General features: G+C 37.8%; 1 protein-coding gene across 2 annotated transcripts in view; it reads right to left on the bottom strand.

Annotated features, from left to right (window-relative positions):
• Window positions 1-17,919, bottom strand: part of anos1b (anosmin 1b) — a 31,838-nt gene that overhangs the window by 11,603 nt on the left and 2,316 nt on the right. The window contains exons 2-6 of one of the 2 annotated variants that reach the window (XM_077717052.1): window positions 9,151-9,198; window positions 4,642-4,704; window positions 3,842-4,049; window positions 2,309-2,493; window positions 674-803 (exon numbers count right to left, since the gene is read on the bottom strand). In XM_077717052.1, coding sequence (XP_077573178.1) covers window positions 674-803; window positions 2,309-2,493; window positions 3,842-4,049; window positions 4,642-4,704; window positions 9,151-9,198 — 634 coding nt within the window. The remainder of the gene's footprint in view (window positions 1-673; window positions 804-2,308; window positions 2,494-3,841; window positions 4,050-4,641; window positions 4,705-9,150; window positions 9,199-17,919) is intronic. The other variant, XM_077717054.1, reaches the window with a different exon arrangement.

The following is a 17,919-nucleotide window of genomic DNA, read 5'->3' as shown; positions in this document are numbered from 1 at the left end:
ATATATATATATATATATATATATATATATATATATATAAAAAATAGTTCTGAAAGATTGTCATGTTCAAATATAAGATTTTTAGTTTAGCAAGAATAAAACAAATCAATTCGAAAATAATGTGTAATGTTTTTTTTTAGATACTACTGTCTCAAGTCATTATCCTAGAGAACTTCTCATGTATGTAAGCACAGATGTGAATGTGGTCTTAATAATGTCATCAGAATTTCTGCTAAAAATCAAATAAACATGTTGACTATTCATTGAAGGTTGTAATAGGGCCAACATTAGTGTTTGTGCTATGGTTGACAATTTTACTGCAGGGAAAGTGTCAACAAATAAAGAAATCTTAGAGATTCAATGAGCCTAAAGTCATTGTAATTTTAGCACAGCACCGACAACACCTAGTCTGATGAATAGTTGCATATGTTTGCGCACTCAGAATATATAAATCTTAATTCTTGTTTAAAGATCTTCTAAAAAGGAACAACAAGAGGAAATAAAAATGTTTTTCAGTTACTTTCAGGGATTATATCTATCATACATTGGCACAAATGAAGAGGGTAGCTGTGTTACTTTGTTTCTAAAACACATTGGAATTCCCTGTCAGGTCAGTATAGCAGAGCTCTATGCTATCTAAATTCCCCAGCGTTTTCCAGTGTGCACTTCTGACCTTTACTGGAGATGTGGTGCTTGCTTGGTGTCGTGAAGCCCCTGGTGCCTTGACTGTTTACTGCCGCCACTCGGAACTGATACCAACGCTGAGGTCTTAGATATGCCAGTAGTGCATCTTCCGAAAGGGTCTAAAGATACCAACAGAAAACCAGATTTAACACACACAGGTACACATGAAAGTGTGTGGAATAATGACCTTGTCAAAATGCGTAGATTTCCAAAAAAGCTGTCACTAAAACATTGTAATTTAAAGGTTTGCATGGTTATTTAGCCATCTGATTTTCATTTTCAGAAGCCTCGTGGATGAGTGCTTATAGCATGTTGGCCTCAGTATTCTTGGATCATGGTTCAATCCTAGGAGGGTCCTTAATGTTTGGAGTTTGGATGTACACAAAATTGCCCATAGGTATGAGTGTTAGCATGAATGGTTGTCTGTCTCCTTGTGCCCTGCAATTGGCTGGCTACCAATTCAGGGTGTACCTCGCCCTGGTGCCCATAGAAAGCTGGGAAAGGTTTAAATTAGAACTTTATTTTATCCTGTATTTCAGAATTTTTTTTGGTTGCAGTAGCAAGACAGACACAAGACACACGAGACATTGTAGACCTATATAAAAAAGTGAAAATGAATGAATGTTCAGACTAATTAACCTTCCGTACTATGCATCCTCAGAAGGGTTGCCGGAGCCTATCCCAACTGAATTCTGGTGAAAGGCAGACTATACCCAGGACTGGTAGTCAGTCAGTTCTAGAGCACATAGAGAGACAAACAACCATCCGCACTCACAATCGTACCACAACCAGAGGGAATCAAGCCCGCGCCTACTTGCATCAAAGTCAGGCAAGTATACCATTACATTATCAGGCTGCATGATCACATTTGTTCATTTATTATCTGTATCACAACCTCATGAGTGCCGTGGTTCCAGCTGTTATCAATTCTTGGTTCATCAAAACTGATGGCTGACACCTGTCTTTTCACAATTACGTAAATACGGGATTCATGGCATTGTGATGTGAAGCTTTTTATTGGGCACTACGCACTTTGTAGAGTAGCACAACTTATTTCATTATACGAAGCTGTTGTATAATGACAATAAAGGCTTTTGACATTTTTGACATTTTTTTCTTATGTATAAAAAAATGATAAGAAGCAAAAAGCCACATTCACTTTGGCTGGCAGCCGCATGTGGCTCAAGAGCCGCATTTTCCACCCCTGCTCTATGCAATAGCTGGCTTGGTGACACAAAAGCAGCACACAGACATGAGCCGTCATCTATTTAAGTCCATAATGAATGTTCAGTCATTCAGAGGCAGTCGTGGAGTGACTGTGGCTACCAGTGGTTCCTTTTTAAACTCTGCTTATTTATCTAACCTCACGGGGGCACACACACACACTCACGCACCCCTTCACACAGACAGTTTATTCTGGCAAAGTGTCAAACATGCAGAGGAAAGGTTTAAACAGAGAAGCAGTAGACAGATGAGGTGGAAACTGTCTATCATCTCCAGGGTAATTTATGAAGTAAAGATAGGTTGCACAACCTTTTGAGATTGTTAAATGGTTGAAAGGCAACATCAAATCATCAAAGGGAAGCTTAGGGTTGAGGGAAAAAAGAGTCTGGTGGCGTTTTACCATGGCAACGGTGTTCCATGGGGATGCATTATCTTCACTGGGGTGAATGCCTGTGTTCCAGCGTGACTGGAGCACATAAACGACTGGCTCTATGCTGACATTAAACTTGGACACCCACATCACTTTTAAGCGTCCCACTGGATCCTCCACGAAGCTCATATCTCTGCGGGGTTTTAGAGGAACACCTGTAGGGAAAAGACAATATTTATGCTCATTAATAATCCTTCAACTATGATCATACATGGGTTAACTGTTCTGTTCCAGACAGTTAAGAAAAACTGATAGTGTCAAATATGAAATAAGATTTTTTTTCTGGTTATTAACTGTTCTAACCTTTGGTACTCCGAATGCATTTTAAGAATTAAATATAAAGATTAGTCTCAAATTATTCGAAGATTTAATTCAAAAATGGACAAAAATTACAAGCAAAACTTGAGTAGCTAAACCGTTAATATAGCATGTATATTATTCAGTTGTTTTTTTTTAAAGTAACCTCACAAGAACCCGGTGAATATAAAATTTTGTATGGATGTATGGGCCTAAATGACAGAAAAGGCAATGTTTACATACTGTGTGTACATGATAGGTATCAATTATAACTACTATTTTATTCTTTTGATTGTTAACTAATAATTTGATCAATAATGGGTTTGTCTCTTTGTGTATGTGATCATATTCCAACCAGCTCAGGATTTACCCTCCTTTCGTCCCATAGTTAGTAAGGCTCCAGCACCCCTATGATCTTTATGAAGTGGCACACACTCATTTCATGTACAATTGAAACATTCATACATTCATTCATCTTCAACACTGATTATTCTTGTTAGTTGGCTTGCTGGAGCCTAATCCAGGTGACTTTGGGCAAATAAAGCGTACTATACTCATAACTGGTCGCTAGACAGTTGTAGGACATACACAGATATACGTAACCATTCAGAGTCAAAACAATACATTTACAATTCCTGTCTAAGAAAGACATCCAATTAAAAACTGGGGGGGGGGGGGTCGGGGGGACTATCTAGTACAGTCAATAGCAGTGTGACAATCAAAGAAGTGAAGACAATAGACAAGTTGAAATAACTCTCTTTAAAGGGTAAATAAACAGACATGGCTGGACCAGAGCAAGTTATTCTATAGCAGGGGTCGGGAACCTTTTTGACAACGAGAGCCACAAACAATTAATATTTTCTAATATGATTTCTAGGGAGACATATTCCGAATTTAAAAGTCAAAATACATGTAAATGGGTGCCTTTTTTTTTGTATTTTCACCACTTTTTAAGTGGTAAAATCCTCAGAATACTTTTTACAACGTAAAAATCGTATGCAGTTGCTAATCAATGAGTATGCATTCCAGAAGAGTCTAATAAATATAATAGAGGATTAAGGCAGCTCTAGACGTAGTATCTCAGCCCTGTCACCAGCGGTTTCCATATTTTATCTTATAGGTTAGCGGAGAGCAAGATGCACCCATCAAAAGAGCCACTTGTGGCTCCCGAGCCAAGGGTTCCCTACCCCTATTATATTGGCTCACCTTTGTAAAGATGGTTTGGTGTTTGACATGTATGTCCACATCCATTGAAACAACATTTCCTAGGGGAAGGACAATGTCGGTCTAGTGAGCAGCTTTCCACACAGGCAGCCGCAAAACCAGTCGCGCGTTGAGGTTGAGGGCAGTCACCCTGTCTGGATGACCTCAGAGATGTCAGAAACTCGCTGCTGGTCACACATTCTGTCTGCTTCTGTTCAGGCCGCAAGAGACAGTGGTTTTCTTTTGCATTTACAACAAATGAATAAATAAAAAAAAACACTAACTCTAAAACAAGAGCATGCAACAATGGAAAATGTACTAAAAGTTCACATTAAGTGAGTTGTTTGTGTGTGTGTTCACGTCGTGGGGGGTGCTGGAGCCTATCCCAGCTGACTGCGGGCCTGAGGCTGGGGACACCCTGAATCGGTGGCCAGCCAATCGCAGGGCACAAGGAGATGGACAAATATGCACACACACACCCATACCTATGGGTCATTTAGAGTGTCCAATCAGCTTACCATGCATGTTTTTGGAATGTGGGAAGGAACCGTAGTACCCAAAAGAAACCCACACAGGCCTGGTTGAACATTCAAACTCCACACAGGTGGACGTGACCTGGATTTGAACCCAGAACCCCAGAGTTGTGAGGCCAAGGCGCTAACCACTCTACAATAAATCAAATACTTTCAGAACTATGCACCCAGAACTAAAATTTGAAATTGTTGTGCCAACAAAAACAAGTTTGTTGTGCAGATGTGTTGCGACACAATCACACAGGCACACACACAATGCATTCTTTTTACCTCACAAGACTTCGGTGAACGCATCATCTTGGTTTCCCAAAGCTCTTTGCATGGTTGAAGGCACTTGCAAAAAAAAAAAAGAAGCAAAACAATACAAAATAAGCCTTTAATTTTTGTTTTACAAATCAGCAAATGTATTGAAATTCCTTGATAGAATCTACAGAATAGTATGAGCAGAGAAATATAAAATTGCAATAAAACATTGATTGTAGTCCGTCTGTGAACAGAAAAATGGAGGATAGAAAGAAGATATTTTTTAGGGCTCAAAAAACATAGAAAAGCTTGACAGGACTGGTGAATGATGGCTCTTCGCAAATCAAAACCAGAGCCCATATAAAAACTGAGGTTTAAGCCCCAACCACCACCTCCTTCTTCTTTTTTTTCTCTGTCTGTTCATTTTTCTCCCTCAACTAAATACTTTCTGGCTTCAATTATTTCTTCCTTTCCCCACATCTCACTGATACCGATTTAAGGGAGAATCAACAGAGCAAATATCCATAAAAAGCCACAATTTGATCAAATAAAGGATCAGTTCTTGATGTAAATTGATTTTCCAACAACTTCAGCTGTTTTAAATAAACTGCTCTTTTTTTTTTTTGAATGGCAACTGCATACCATTAGGTTTTATCATTATCACAGTGGATTAGAAACTGCTGTATGAAGCCAAAATTGGGCTTCAAGACGCATCAACAAAGCCAGTTGAAACCACGTGTTTTGTTCTTAATTCATAATGCAAGCAGGGGGTCTCTAGATGGAGCTTGATATCTGGTTAACATTTGGATCATTTAATTTAACAGGGTTGGTGGTTAGTTTAATGTAATGTTTCAATAGGCCACACGAGAATATGATTGAAAAATCAAATAGGGGTCCATTTTATGCCTTCTATACCATTTTTAGGCATCTTATTTCTACCAAATTATATAAGTGGTAAAAAAACAATGACTGCCAAGAAATATGTTTGATTTAAACATTCACTCATTCATCCACAAAACTGCTTATCCTCATCAGGATCATCATTTACTGCAGCCTATCCCTACTAACATTGGGCAAAAGGCAGACTACAGCTTAAACTTGTATTGCGAACTAAACATTAAATGGAAAGAGTGAAATGGTTCAAATTTTGGAACTTTAGTGTTCACATGTCAAAAAAAATATTATTGATAACTTATTACAGATTCTGATTTGTATTTTTGTAAATGGCAGACAGAGGGGACAACGAAAAACAGCATCTTTTTGTACAAGTGCAAACCTTTTTGCACCTGTTTGGCTATCTGGCGGCTAGTTGTGTTTTTGCCAAGGTGATTTTTTTTAATGAGTGGAGAATGAAATAGATGCAACATTCACATTGACAGCAGTTATAAACAGCCATTAAAATCCACCTGCTTGCTTTTGACGGTAAATTAGCCATCACAAAGATCTGAAGTTATGGTGATTCTGTTCTCCAGAATCATGATCATGTTATTCAATACTTAGTTCCTCTTCTGACCCAATTTCAATTTAATACACCAACTTGTTACACGATAAAGACAACAAGTCTCGCCCTGTACCGAAATCCCTACGATCGATTACGCCATTAGTTTGCAGAGTAAGCAATACCATATGACTTATTGACATGAATGTTTTAAATTATACAAATTCAATAATTATGTATCTGTGTGTCTTGATTATTAATTTTGTAATACTCTTTGACAAGATTATATCATTTAATCAGTGTCCAAACTCGTAATAGTTGAACTTTAATGGTCATTACTGCAAAAACATCCACCTTAGAAGCTAAAATAGTGTGAACAAACAGTCATTTAAAATAAATGTAAAAAAATAATTTAAAAAGACAGTATCACTTTCAAACTAATATACAGAATATCAAGTTTTTTATGTTGTTTTTTGTCAATACTATAGTCAGAAAATAGGGCAGCTAAGTTTAATGCATGGTATGGACCCCAGACTCTTAAATATCACAGCCAAACTGTGAATCACCATGACATACACAAATATTCATTCAAGGGAGTGCGAGACTCTTTTAGCCTTGAAAGCATCATGACGTTTTGATGACTTATGGTTATGGTTGAAGTGTAGATATTGCTTACTGTAGGTCATAGGTTAGAAATGTTGATGTTTAACACACCAACACGTCGCAGTTGAGATGATTGACTGTCTGTAGAGTAGTCGTGAATGACTGCATAAAGACTACAAGGGAATGCAGGCACAGTTCACATACGATATCTTTGGATATCAGGAAATAATTAAACACAGAAGCTGATACAAGCACAAACACACACACACACACACACACACAAAACACCTTGTCTCGCTGCCATCCAATAGTAATTACTCCTGCTGTTTTATAGCCTCACATGGCACAATATATGGGTGACAGCCACACTCAGTGAAAGGAAGTGAAAGAAATGGGAGTAGGTGGAAGAAGATGTGGTTTCGCCATGGAAGAAGGCAGAATGGGTGAGTATCCATTGAAAAGAAGACAGGAGATGAAAGACAAACTGTCCATCAGGTTCAAGAAAGCTGGCAGAGATGCAATGAGAAAAACATGGCTACTGACCACATGTACCTTTCCATATGGTCATCAGCAATGTGGGAGCCATGTGAGAAAATGCTTGAGTGCTTTTGGAACCATACCATGACCCTTCTCACATGAAAGGGTGATTTGGTCCACATCTGAGGTAGGTAGACTAAGCAGGTAAGAGTACTATGAGAAAGCGTCTTTCTATTATGAAGTGAATAAGTAAGCTTTCATTGGACAAAAATGAGTATCATACAGGTTTTACTGACACAAAAAAAGCAATACTATTGTCCTCGAGGGGCGCTGTGAGTGGAGTTTTTTTGCTGTTCATGTTTCATATGTACTGTTAACGGATGCACTTTTTTATATGTATCGTATCTTGTGCTGACCCGGCCCATCTGTCAAATTTTTAAAGTCAATGTGGCCCCCGGGCCAAAAAGTTTGCCCACCCCTGGGTTAGCATGTTGGACTCACAATTCTGGAGTCAAGGGTTCGATCCCAGGTGGGTCCTCACTATATGCAGTTTGTTCTCTCTGGGCTTGTGTGGGTTTTTGCTGGGTACTCCAGTTTCCTCCCACATCCCCAAAATATGCAAGATAGGCTGGTTGAACACAATAAATTCCCCTTATGCATGAGGATGAATGGTTGCTCGTATTCTTTTTCCCTGCGATTGGCTGGCCACTGATTGAGGGTGTCCTCCCGCCCGCTAGTTGGTGGCTCCAGCACCCCACATGACCCTTGTGAGGCTAAGTGCTTCAGAATATAAATGGAGAAAGATAAAAGAAGGGGAGAATGGAAAAGATGGGCATGAAGTGAGGGGTGGAGTTGAGGCTAAGTGAAGTCCAAAGTGAGGTTTCCATCGAATGACAGGTGACATGACAAAAACCATATGCGTTGGTACAACATCTGCCTGGCATGTGTCTTTGCTATAGAAAGTCTGTAAATGATGTTACTAAAGAATAGATAAAACATGACAGTTCATGGGGCCCAGATTACCAATATCAGTTTTGTCATTATTGCTCCCCCTTGATCCTTCAGTGTGTAAAATAAACTACAACCTTTGAAGATGAAAATATTTATGCTTCAGAGTAAAAGATCTGATACAAAAAATTCATATTACGGTCATAATATATGGTCATCTTCTGGGACTTCAATTTACTTGAAATGAGGGGAAATTGCAACCATATCTAAAAGAACATGTGTCAAGTTAAATAGAAATTTTATATATTAAAAACATTTGGGAATGCATGTTTCTAATATGAGGAGCGGTATCAAATTATAATGTGGAGTTTTCCTCTAACTGATCAAATGAAAACAAAATGGCGCATCGCTGATTATCAATACGAGTGGGCGGCAATTAAAGGGGATCTGTTGCCTCATATATTACTGAAATATTTCCCCATGGCAAGCATTGTTAAATGTACCAATACTAGGGTGTGTTGTTTTGTGCAGTATTTGTGGGAAACCTGTTTACTATGTTTACCATTGTGGTGTAAGTAGGACGAACAGATGAAACCTCAAATTGGTTTTTGTTGTGCATGGTTCAAAAACCTTACCTGAATATTTTATGGTGGAAGAGATTTCACTCGATATATTTTGTACATTCTGACAGACATTGTTGACTACTGTATTCATTCTGAGATTTACATCACATTGTTTTGGGGGTTTGTCCAGGGTTGCATATTTGTGGCACAGAAAGAGAAGATACACCTAAAAAAATGACTTTTAGCTGCTTTAAACTGGTACAAAATCATCCAAATATCCAATACAAACAGTCCAATAGTTGGAAGACTGTTCAAAAGACTAAAACACTAAACTAAGCATTTTATTATTAGTTATTTACCTATTCAGGACAAACATATTCAATATTCTGAGTCAAAAACTGTGCAGCCGTGGACTTATATGAAAAATAAACCACATAGAGTGACAAGAATTATTTAAAGGAAGATCGATTCAATCTTGTAGTTGAAAAAAAATGTATGTGTTCTTACCTGTGCACAGCGCCTCTGATTCTCACACCAAACAAGAACTTGGTCGTTCTAGGAAAAAAGAGACACATTTAAAAGGATTAATAAAGCAAAAAATATATAGAGAATTTTGCTAAAAATACTGAAGTCTGCCCCAAAGAAGCCAGTAGCAAATATCACTTGACACCAAGTTGAAATGCCCAAACTCTCATGCTTAAGGGATCACATATTTTGTTCTTTGATCGAACCAGGGTGTGATTTATGCTGGTCTCTCTCTCCCCAATTACACAATGATGGGTGTCACATGGTGTCTCTAATTTACAAGAGGAAAGAACGCAAACTGTCGCTACTAAAAGATTCAATTACATAAGCTGAACCATCATACAGACAGTCACTAAACTGTTATGCTCTGACAGCAAAAGAAATGTCTGTGGAGACTTCATGTGGTCAAACACTGTCACTTAGTAGGAGTCGTCCTGAAAGAAATGAGCCAGTTTGAAGATAAATACAGCTCACTCAGGATAGAGTTTAGTCGCCATTAAAAGAGCTTTTTTTCTCTATGACACATTTCTATAGTTTGCCTTCAATGAGCACCCTCTGTAAATAGTGAGAGGGTTTAAGGTTTGGTGTTAAAGGTAATCTAATTATAAGGTAAATGACCATAAAGATAACAAAGACACATGGCTTTTTTAGGGGTGTCTAAAATATAGCGAGTGTGCCAACTGCAGCCCATGACACAGTTTTTATTACTGCAGCAAATTATGAAAATACATTATGAATATGGACTGCACAAGAAGTTTAAATTCAGCCTATATACCAGGGGTAGGGAACATATGGCTCGGGAGCCACATGTGGCTCTTTTGATATGCGAATTTGACTTTCCGCTAACCTGTGAGCTAAAATATGGAAGCCGCTGGTGAAAGAGCTGAAATATTGCGTTCTTTTATTTGCATTAGATTCTTCTGGAATGTATACTATCATTGATTAGCAATAAGAATGTTGTCAATGTTGTTTTCCACTTTAAAAGTGGTGTAATTACTAAAAACAAAGAAACCCATTTACATGTATTTTGACTTTTAAATTTGGAGTATGGCTCTCAAGGAATAACATTAGAAAATATGAATTGTTTATGGTTCTCTTCGTTAAAAAGGTTCCCGACCCCTGCTATGTACTGTTGGACTTCTCATCTTTAACACTAGAGCTATTTCCTTTAACAGTGCTCAAGGGCTCAAAACCTGACAGCGTGATGAAATCAATGCAGAAAAAAAATCCCTATAACTCATTTCTATAGTTTGTCTTTCATTAGCAGGCTTTGTTAATGGTGAGAAGGCTAGATTCGTTTGATCTGGACATTTCTATCCTGGCCTGAAAAATGTATCAAAATGACTGAGAAATCCTAAGTAAAACTACCATAGGTGATGGATAGAGACCAGCTTGTCTTATGTCATTCTCGTTTATCAACCTAAAATCAATTTCGCTGACAATTCAGATGATTTTTGCTACCAATTATGTTCTAACCACAACCTTTTGAAAATTAGTTTTTGAATAAAATAGGAAATATATTGTTTGTTTGAATTACAAGTAGTAGTTTTGAGTAAAACACACACACAATTAACCTAAAATCATGAAATAATTTCTTCAAAATGCATATAGTACAGAGAGGGATGTGTCACCATACTATTGTACTTTTTCAGGGATAAGTTATTTTACTGCTTTTAGAGCTTTTGGCTTCAGTTTGAAATTCTTTTAATTTTACAGAATGCCATTGTAGTTGTGCCAGTTGAATGTAGTCGACGTTGTATTTGGGAGGCTTTTAAACTCTCCCTAGATCTTCTCAGTAGAATACTATAAATCAAATGCTCTGTGATGTTCAATTCATATGGCATCAATATTTGTGATTTAAAGGAGTGAAATACGACAAAGAACGTACTGTTTTTATCCAAATGTCTGCCAGTCTTTCAGCTTTTAGTGTATTTTATATTCTCATGTGTCTTTCCAGGCTCACATTAACATCAACTCCTGAAAAAAAAAATGCTTGAAATCTGACATGATCCAAATACTGTATATGTATATGTCCAATCAAGAAACTGAAGACAATAGAGGAGAGTTAAATATCTCCCGAACTGTAAGAAGTTAACATAAAACATCCGTTTTTTTATCCTTACTCTCAATGTCTTTCCTAATTTGTGGCTAGATATTTTAATTCCAAAACTAACACTTATCATAATAGATATACAAAAAAATACATCTTCTTGTGAGTGATATCTCATCTCATCCCATTTTCTGAACTGCTTTATCTTCATTGGGTCGCGGAGGGTGCTGGAGCCAATCCCACCTGTCTCGCAGGGCACAAGATGGACAACCATGCACACTGCACCATTACTTAGGGCCAATTTATAGTGTCCAATCAGCCTATACTTCCATGTTTTTGGAATGTGGGAGGAAACCGGAGTACCCGGAGGGAACCCACGCAATTGAACAAAACAGAACACAGGTGGACCGCCCTAGATTTCAACCCTGAACCCTAGAGCTGCGAGGCCGACGCGCTAACCACTCCAATTCTATCTATGGAGATAATGTATGACTTTTGGAACATACAATTTTTTAAATTTCCATTTTTATTTTCATTCACCTCTCCACCATGCGTAACATGGGAATTTATATTCAAAACCAATCGAGGCATGATTCATGAAGTCAATGTTTGGCTGTGAGTCACGGGGAATAGGTATCCTGAGAAATGGGGATACCAGTGAAATCCTTGAAATACTGTATAATGAACACTGAAATGGATGTGTCAATCAGCAGTCAAGATATTGACCATGGCTAATACAGTAAGATTCTGAAAGAGAAAGTGTAATTACATTCAAGGTGAATTCATTTCAGTTGAGGAAATTATTCTGTGATTACTTTCGAAAAGCAAGTTTGGTGTTTCATCAAATAACAAAAGGAAAATATATGCTGTGCCTAAAAATCCTTGCAAAACAAATATTTAAATGATTTATCATTTTTTGATGACCAGTATTTAAGCAAATATAAACATTCAGTCAGCATTCGGGCCCTTTGGTTCCCTTTGTTTGTTGTTTTTTTTTTTTGTTTTTGTTTTTCAGATGACCTGTTTTTTTCAGTTTTCTGTTTTTTTAATTTATTTGAGTTTTTTAAAGGATTATCCTGTGGTGTGTTATGCTACCAATTTTTCAATGCTACTGAGATTATTTTGTTGCTTAAGGGCAGACTAAAGTTACTAAAAATGTTCAAAGCAAACAGTAAGGCAACTTTTGAAGCGTAACACCCACATTTTTGGGTAGTTCCACGTAAAATGTGTTTTGGACTGAGAGCAAAAATTACAGATATGAATGGACGGGAAAATACTGTACACATACTGTAGCCTGATTTTCTGATTAATGCATAAATTAGAGTATATCCCACAGTAAAGTTTGCATAAAATTTATAACTGGTATGCGGGATTTGGATCATAAATCTTAAGGCAATTTACACTACTCCTACACAGAATGATAGTCTAGAGTTAATCATAGATGTGACATAAGATATATAACTACATGGCCACCCATAAGTAGTGGAAAAACTGAGAATTTCTCACGTCATTGTGTTAAATTTTCTTAACCAAAACTCAACAAAGATATCCCAGCATGCCATCAATACTTAAGTATAAACAAACACTCATTAGTGCTCTATGTATGGTTCTTTTCGTTATTGTTTGCGCTTAGGGTAATGATGGCTTCCTTCCTCGAGGTGTCAATGTTGTCAAATTACTGGGGGAGGAAACTATCTACTTTATAAAGTGTGTGCTAGGGATGACTCATTCTATTGTACAACCTTTCTAGTATCCTCCTGACTACCAGTATTTCAAATTTGTCCTCTGTAGAGGACATTTGTAAACCTAAATATCTGCAACCCAGTGCATCCAATCGCATTAACTCCTTTTGAGCTCTATAGAGGACATTCAGCGCTTTCCAATGATACCAATTTTCTTTTGTAGTATTTGAATTACTTTACATAGATAAGGGAATTTCAAAATATTGTGATTGGACAACATTTTTTTCCTGGTAGTCAGGAGGACATTATTATTTTAGAATATGTAGGGGAGCCCAGCGGCTGAGTGGTTAGCGCATCGGCCTCACAGTTCTGAGGTCCTGGATTTGAAATTCAGGTCAGTCCACCTGTGTGGAATTTGCATGTTGTCTCCGGGCCTTTGTGGGTTTCCTCCGGGTACTCCGGTATCCTCCCACCTTCCAAAAACATACATAGTAGGCTGCTTGGACACTCTAAATTGTTCCCTTCGATCGGTTGGCCACCAATTCAGGGTGGCCCCGCACCTGGCCTGAAGTCAGCTGGGATAAGCTCCAGCACCCCCCACCCCCGAACCCCCACAACCTGTGTGAGGATAATGTGGTTGAGAAAAAGAATGAATGAATTAGAATAAATGATCAAAACAAAATTGATGAAATGCAAAATAGCACAAAATATACTGCCGCTAACTTAACATGAAAAACGAGAAAGGGAAATATATATATATATATATGCACTATTGGTTTATTCATTATATTCATCTAGGAATAAACCAATTTTAAAACAGATGTACTTGAGTGTTTATCAAACTGGAATGCTTCCATATTAATCAAGACGTCCCACTCACTTTCATAAATAAGAACAGTGTTTATCCAGATAAAGATTCTTCAGAGGCCATAAGAACTGACATCATGACCTAAAAGGCTTCAAATAAAAGACCTTCCACCCTGCTGCTATTGTGTGTCCAACTTAAAGTTGTTGAAGTGTGATAAATTCACAGATATAGCAGGAAAAACACACATGGTGCACACTTAAATATGTGTGCATTCATCATGCAGGGTAGAGTTGAGGACAGAAATATAAATCACACTTGAACCAGAGGCATCAATATAGTGGGTACGTGTGCCAGAGACAAGGAAGGGTAGGCTGCTTGTGGGATTGTGGATGTTGTGGTTAGGAATAGAAGAAAGTCAACCAAAAATGAGGAATTAACTCTGCCAATCAGTTTCAGATGGCCAGAAACAAACACCACTAGACTATGTGTGACAGTGTGTGTGCAAAAATGGTTGCAAATGTATCATGACTAATTTCCGTTCACCAGAAATCACAGGTTCTTCCCAAAAAGCTCATATTGAGGTTTAATCTTCCAGACAGAGGTCCCTAATTACTTCACATATGTGTACACTTTAGTTCCTTGGGATGTTGCAGGGCCATGTTCTGAATAACAACAAGCATCGTGAAAAGTTTATGATCTCTAATTCAAGCATTAGAATGTTGGAAATTTCGGATGTTGCCAAATAATGCAAAAAGAAAAATGGGTTTGTGAAAGAAGCCAACAACTATATTGTTGTTATATGAAGTTCCTTAACTTCATTTCCTTTAACTTTAGTCCCTTTTCTCACTCATGTAATCATGCGCCATGTTTTAAGTATTGAAGGCTGCTCTTCAAAATGACAAAAAAAATTATGGTGTTGAAACAAGTCAAACATGGTTAAATTCATTTTCAGACACTTTTTAAAATTCTCAACAGATCATCTAAATTGTCGAGCCCAAGAACATTCAACTTTAGTAATTCCGCTACACCAGGGGTCGGGAACCTTTTTGACGAAAAGAGCCATAATCAATTCATATTTTCAAACATTATTCCTTGAGAGCAATACTCAGAATTTCAAAGTAAAAATACATGAAAATGTGAGCATTTATTATTCTTTTCACCACTTTGAAAGTAAAAAAAAGTCTGAATTCCTTTGAGAACATTATTTCACGGTTGCTAATCAATGAGTATCAATGAGAGTATGCATGCAGAAGAGTCTAATGAAGAAAAAATATGATTTAAAAAAGGCGCTAGAGATAGTTTTGGCGCCACAGTGCCGGCATGACGCTCCCATTGGTGCGTTCGGGACTTAAGTCTCTCACCAGCGGTTCCCATTTTTACCAAACAGGTTCGCGGAGAGCCATATGCACCCATCAAAAGAGCCACATATGGCTCCCGAACCATAGGTTCCCTACCCCTGCGCTACACTATTTTGGAATGCCTTATCCAGGTTTCAGGTGACAGTCACCCCCACATCAGCAAAAGATTTCTCTGTTCATCCCCATTCAACCGATCAAATAACCTGGGAGGCCTCTGATGCAGAAAAAAAGCAGCAGCTTCTTCCTTAACATAGGTGAACGAAGCAAGTCTTATCTTGCAAGCAGTGAAAATATCTTTGCTTTTGCCTGATAGTTTTTATCACGTCCGAAAAACAAAACATCTGACATCGTAGGGTATTTTCACCATATTTTATGAATATGCAATGGTGATATTTGTATGAGAAATGTGACGCAAGTTAGTCTACCAATTATTTCAATCATTTCTTTAACCCCTGCTGGTTCATGCTCTCACTGAACAGCAATCAAGCGTCTCAGCACTTATAAATAGTATAGCATTACCTCAGGATCCCAAAATGTATTACTGCCTTTCTTTACACTTGTTTTTGTAAGTAGTGGTAATCGTTAAAAGAGAAATGTTCATATGCATACATTCCAACGCCTTGTAGACTGGTAAGGGTCATTCGGGGGTGCTGGAGCCATCCCATCGGATTGTCGGGCAAAAGGCGGACTCCACCCTAGACTGGTCATCAGTCAGTCATAGACCACATATGTACAGATTTGATTATCTGCACATTCACAATGCCACCAAGCAAGAAACATGGTGACATTAGATCGATGTGACAAACTTGATTTTGGAATATTTGATTCCTGAAGATCAAAACTTTGATGAGAATGACTTTAGATTGTTATGGTATGGTGACGTTGTTTTAAATCAAGATTTTCAGCTGGGGCTGTACCATGGAATTTTTTTAATGTAAAGAAAATGTGCTGCAGTTAAAAAAAATGTCGGCTTAGAGAAATGTTTTCAATCTAAAATTGTCAAATAAATGCTTGACACATTTACATTGTTTATGTGATCATATTAGGGGTATCAGGGAACAAATACACAATTTCAATATCAAAACATGATTGCTTTATATGCCAAAATTACAACAATGGGGGTTGGGTGCTAGCAGATATATCGCAGAGAGATCAAGCACCGCTGGTTGTAGCGAGACATCTACGTTTTTTATGCTGCAAATGCCCTATATTAAATGTACAGGGGGGAGGGTTACATGATTTTAGCCCCCCACCCCCAAACCAGGTCCTGGTACAGCCCTTGGTACCTGTCCTAATCAGGAGTATAGAATTTCTTGAAACATTCCAGTGGATTGCAAGATATCTTGATAGATAGACTGACAAACGGGAGAAGCATCGGTCCACCTTCTTGTGGTTCCAGATATCTGTTTCTAGCCTGTCTTCTCACCTGACTGAGCTTGAATCTGTGCAACCTGACCTTACCTCCGTCTCTTGCCTTTTTAGAGCATGACTAGTTATACGAGGGTCGGCAACCCTGGGATCTGGAGGCGCATGTGGCTCTTTAGTGCTGCCCTAGTGGCTCCCTGGAGCTTTTTTCAAAGACGTTGTAAAATTGAGGAGAGAAATATATTTTTTGTTTAAATATGGTTTTCGTAGGGGAAAAAACGGGACACTAACATCATTAACATTTTCCAATGCTTTAAGACTATGTAGAATGAATATTAATTGTCAACATTTCTAACAACGAAGATTTACGTCAAAGCCCACAACGCATTTTTGTCAACAGGGTGGGATGCTGGGCAGGTGGCTGTTGTAAACAAACCAGTGATTTTCTGATGGGACATGGATCCCAAGGGGAAAAGAGAAAGGTAAAGTGGAAAAACAGACGATTCAACGTTTTGCAGACATATCATTTGCACGCATTGTCAATGTGGAAGGATTGCCTTGGTTTTTTCAACATTCTGGGTTGCCGACCTCTAAGTTAGTAGTATGACCTCTGGTTTGGTTACCTACCACAGACAAACAGGCACAAATGGAAAAACAGGTGGTTTATTCACCCAAACTGCCTTTCAACCTTGTCTTGGTCCGTCCAGATATCAGTACTACAAACCTTTGGATGTTCCAAACTGTCGTAATTTAGTACATGGGTAAAAACCTGATTCTGGCTGCTTTTGGTTTGTCTATTTTTGCAAGTGTTTGCGTAGAATTAAAGGAGTTTGGCCCAGGGTAAAGTTTAGAATTACATATAACAACACACTATCAGCATGATCAGACATAAAGGCTAGGATTCAATTCCGACTAACAAAATGGATTGGAAAACCGGGAGAGGTACTGAACTAGAGGTGACGGGATTCATATTTTATTGGCTGGAAGCTAGCCACACACACTTAAATGAGTTACAAACGCAGGGTTCCCCGACTTGAAGCCAAAAGAAGAATGTGAGTTTGAGTCACTGTGTGGTGATGGAAGAGAATGAAAAAAACTCAGATTTTGTGTGTTGGTTGTTATCTAAAGCCTTTTTAAATGTATTTAAATATATATATTTTATTGAGTTTGATTTTTTTAATGAGGAATAGCACATATTAATGAACATATTCATGTTAATGAGCGTAAATATGTAAGATTGTAGCCGAGGTCTAATTTCTTTATGTTAAATGGTAAATAAAATTATACATTATATTTTATACAAATAAATAATTAAATGAATGAATTAAAATTAAATAAAGTTTATATAGATTATATAAATTTGTAATAATGACTCCCATTCAAAGCCTTATTTGTGGATGAATCATTCATTTTCTGAACCGCTTATCCTCACAAGGATCACAGCAGATGCTGGAGCTAATCCCAGCTAACTACGGGTACGAACTGAAC

Source organism: Stigmatopora nigra, chromosome 5, assembly GCF_051989575.1.
Source record: "Stigmatopora nigra isolate UIUO_SnigA chromosome 5, RoL_Snig_1.1, whole genome shotgun sequence".
Classification (NCBI taxonomy): domain Eukaryota; kingdom Metazoa; phylum Chordata; class Actinopteri; order Syngnathiformes; family Syngnathidae; genus Stigmatopora; species Stigmatopora nigra.
This window is presented reverse-complemented; position numbering and strand designations above follow the sequence as displayed.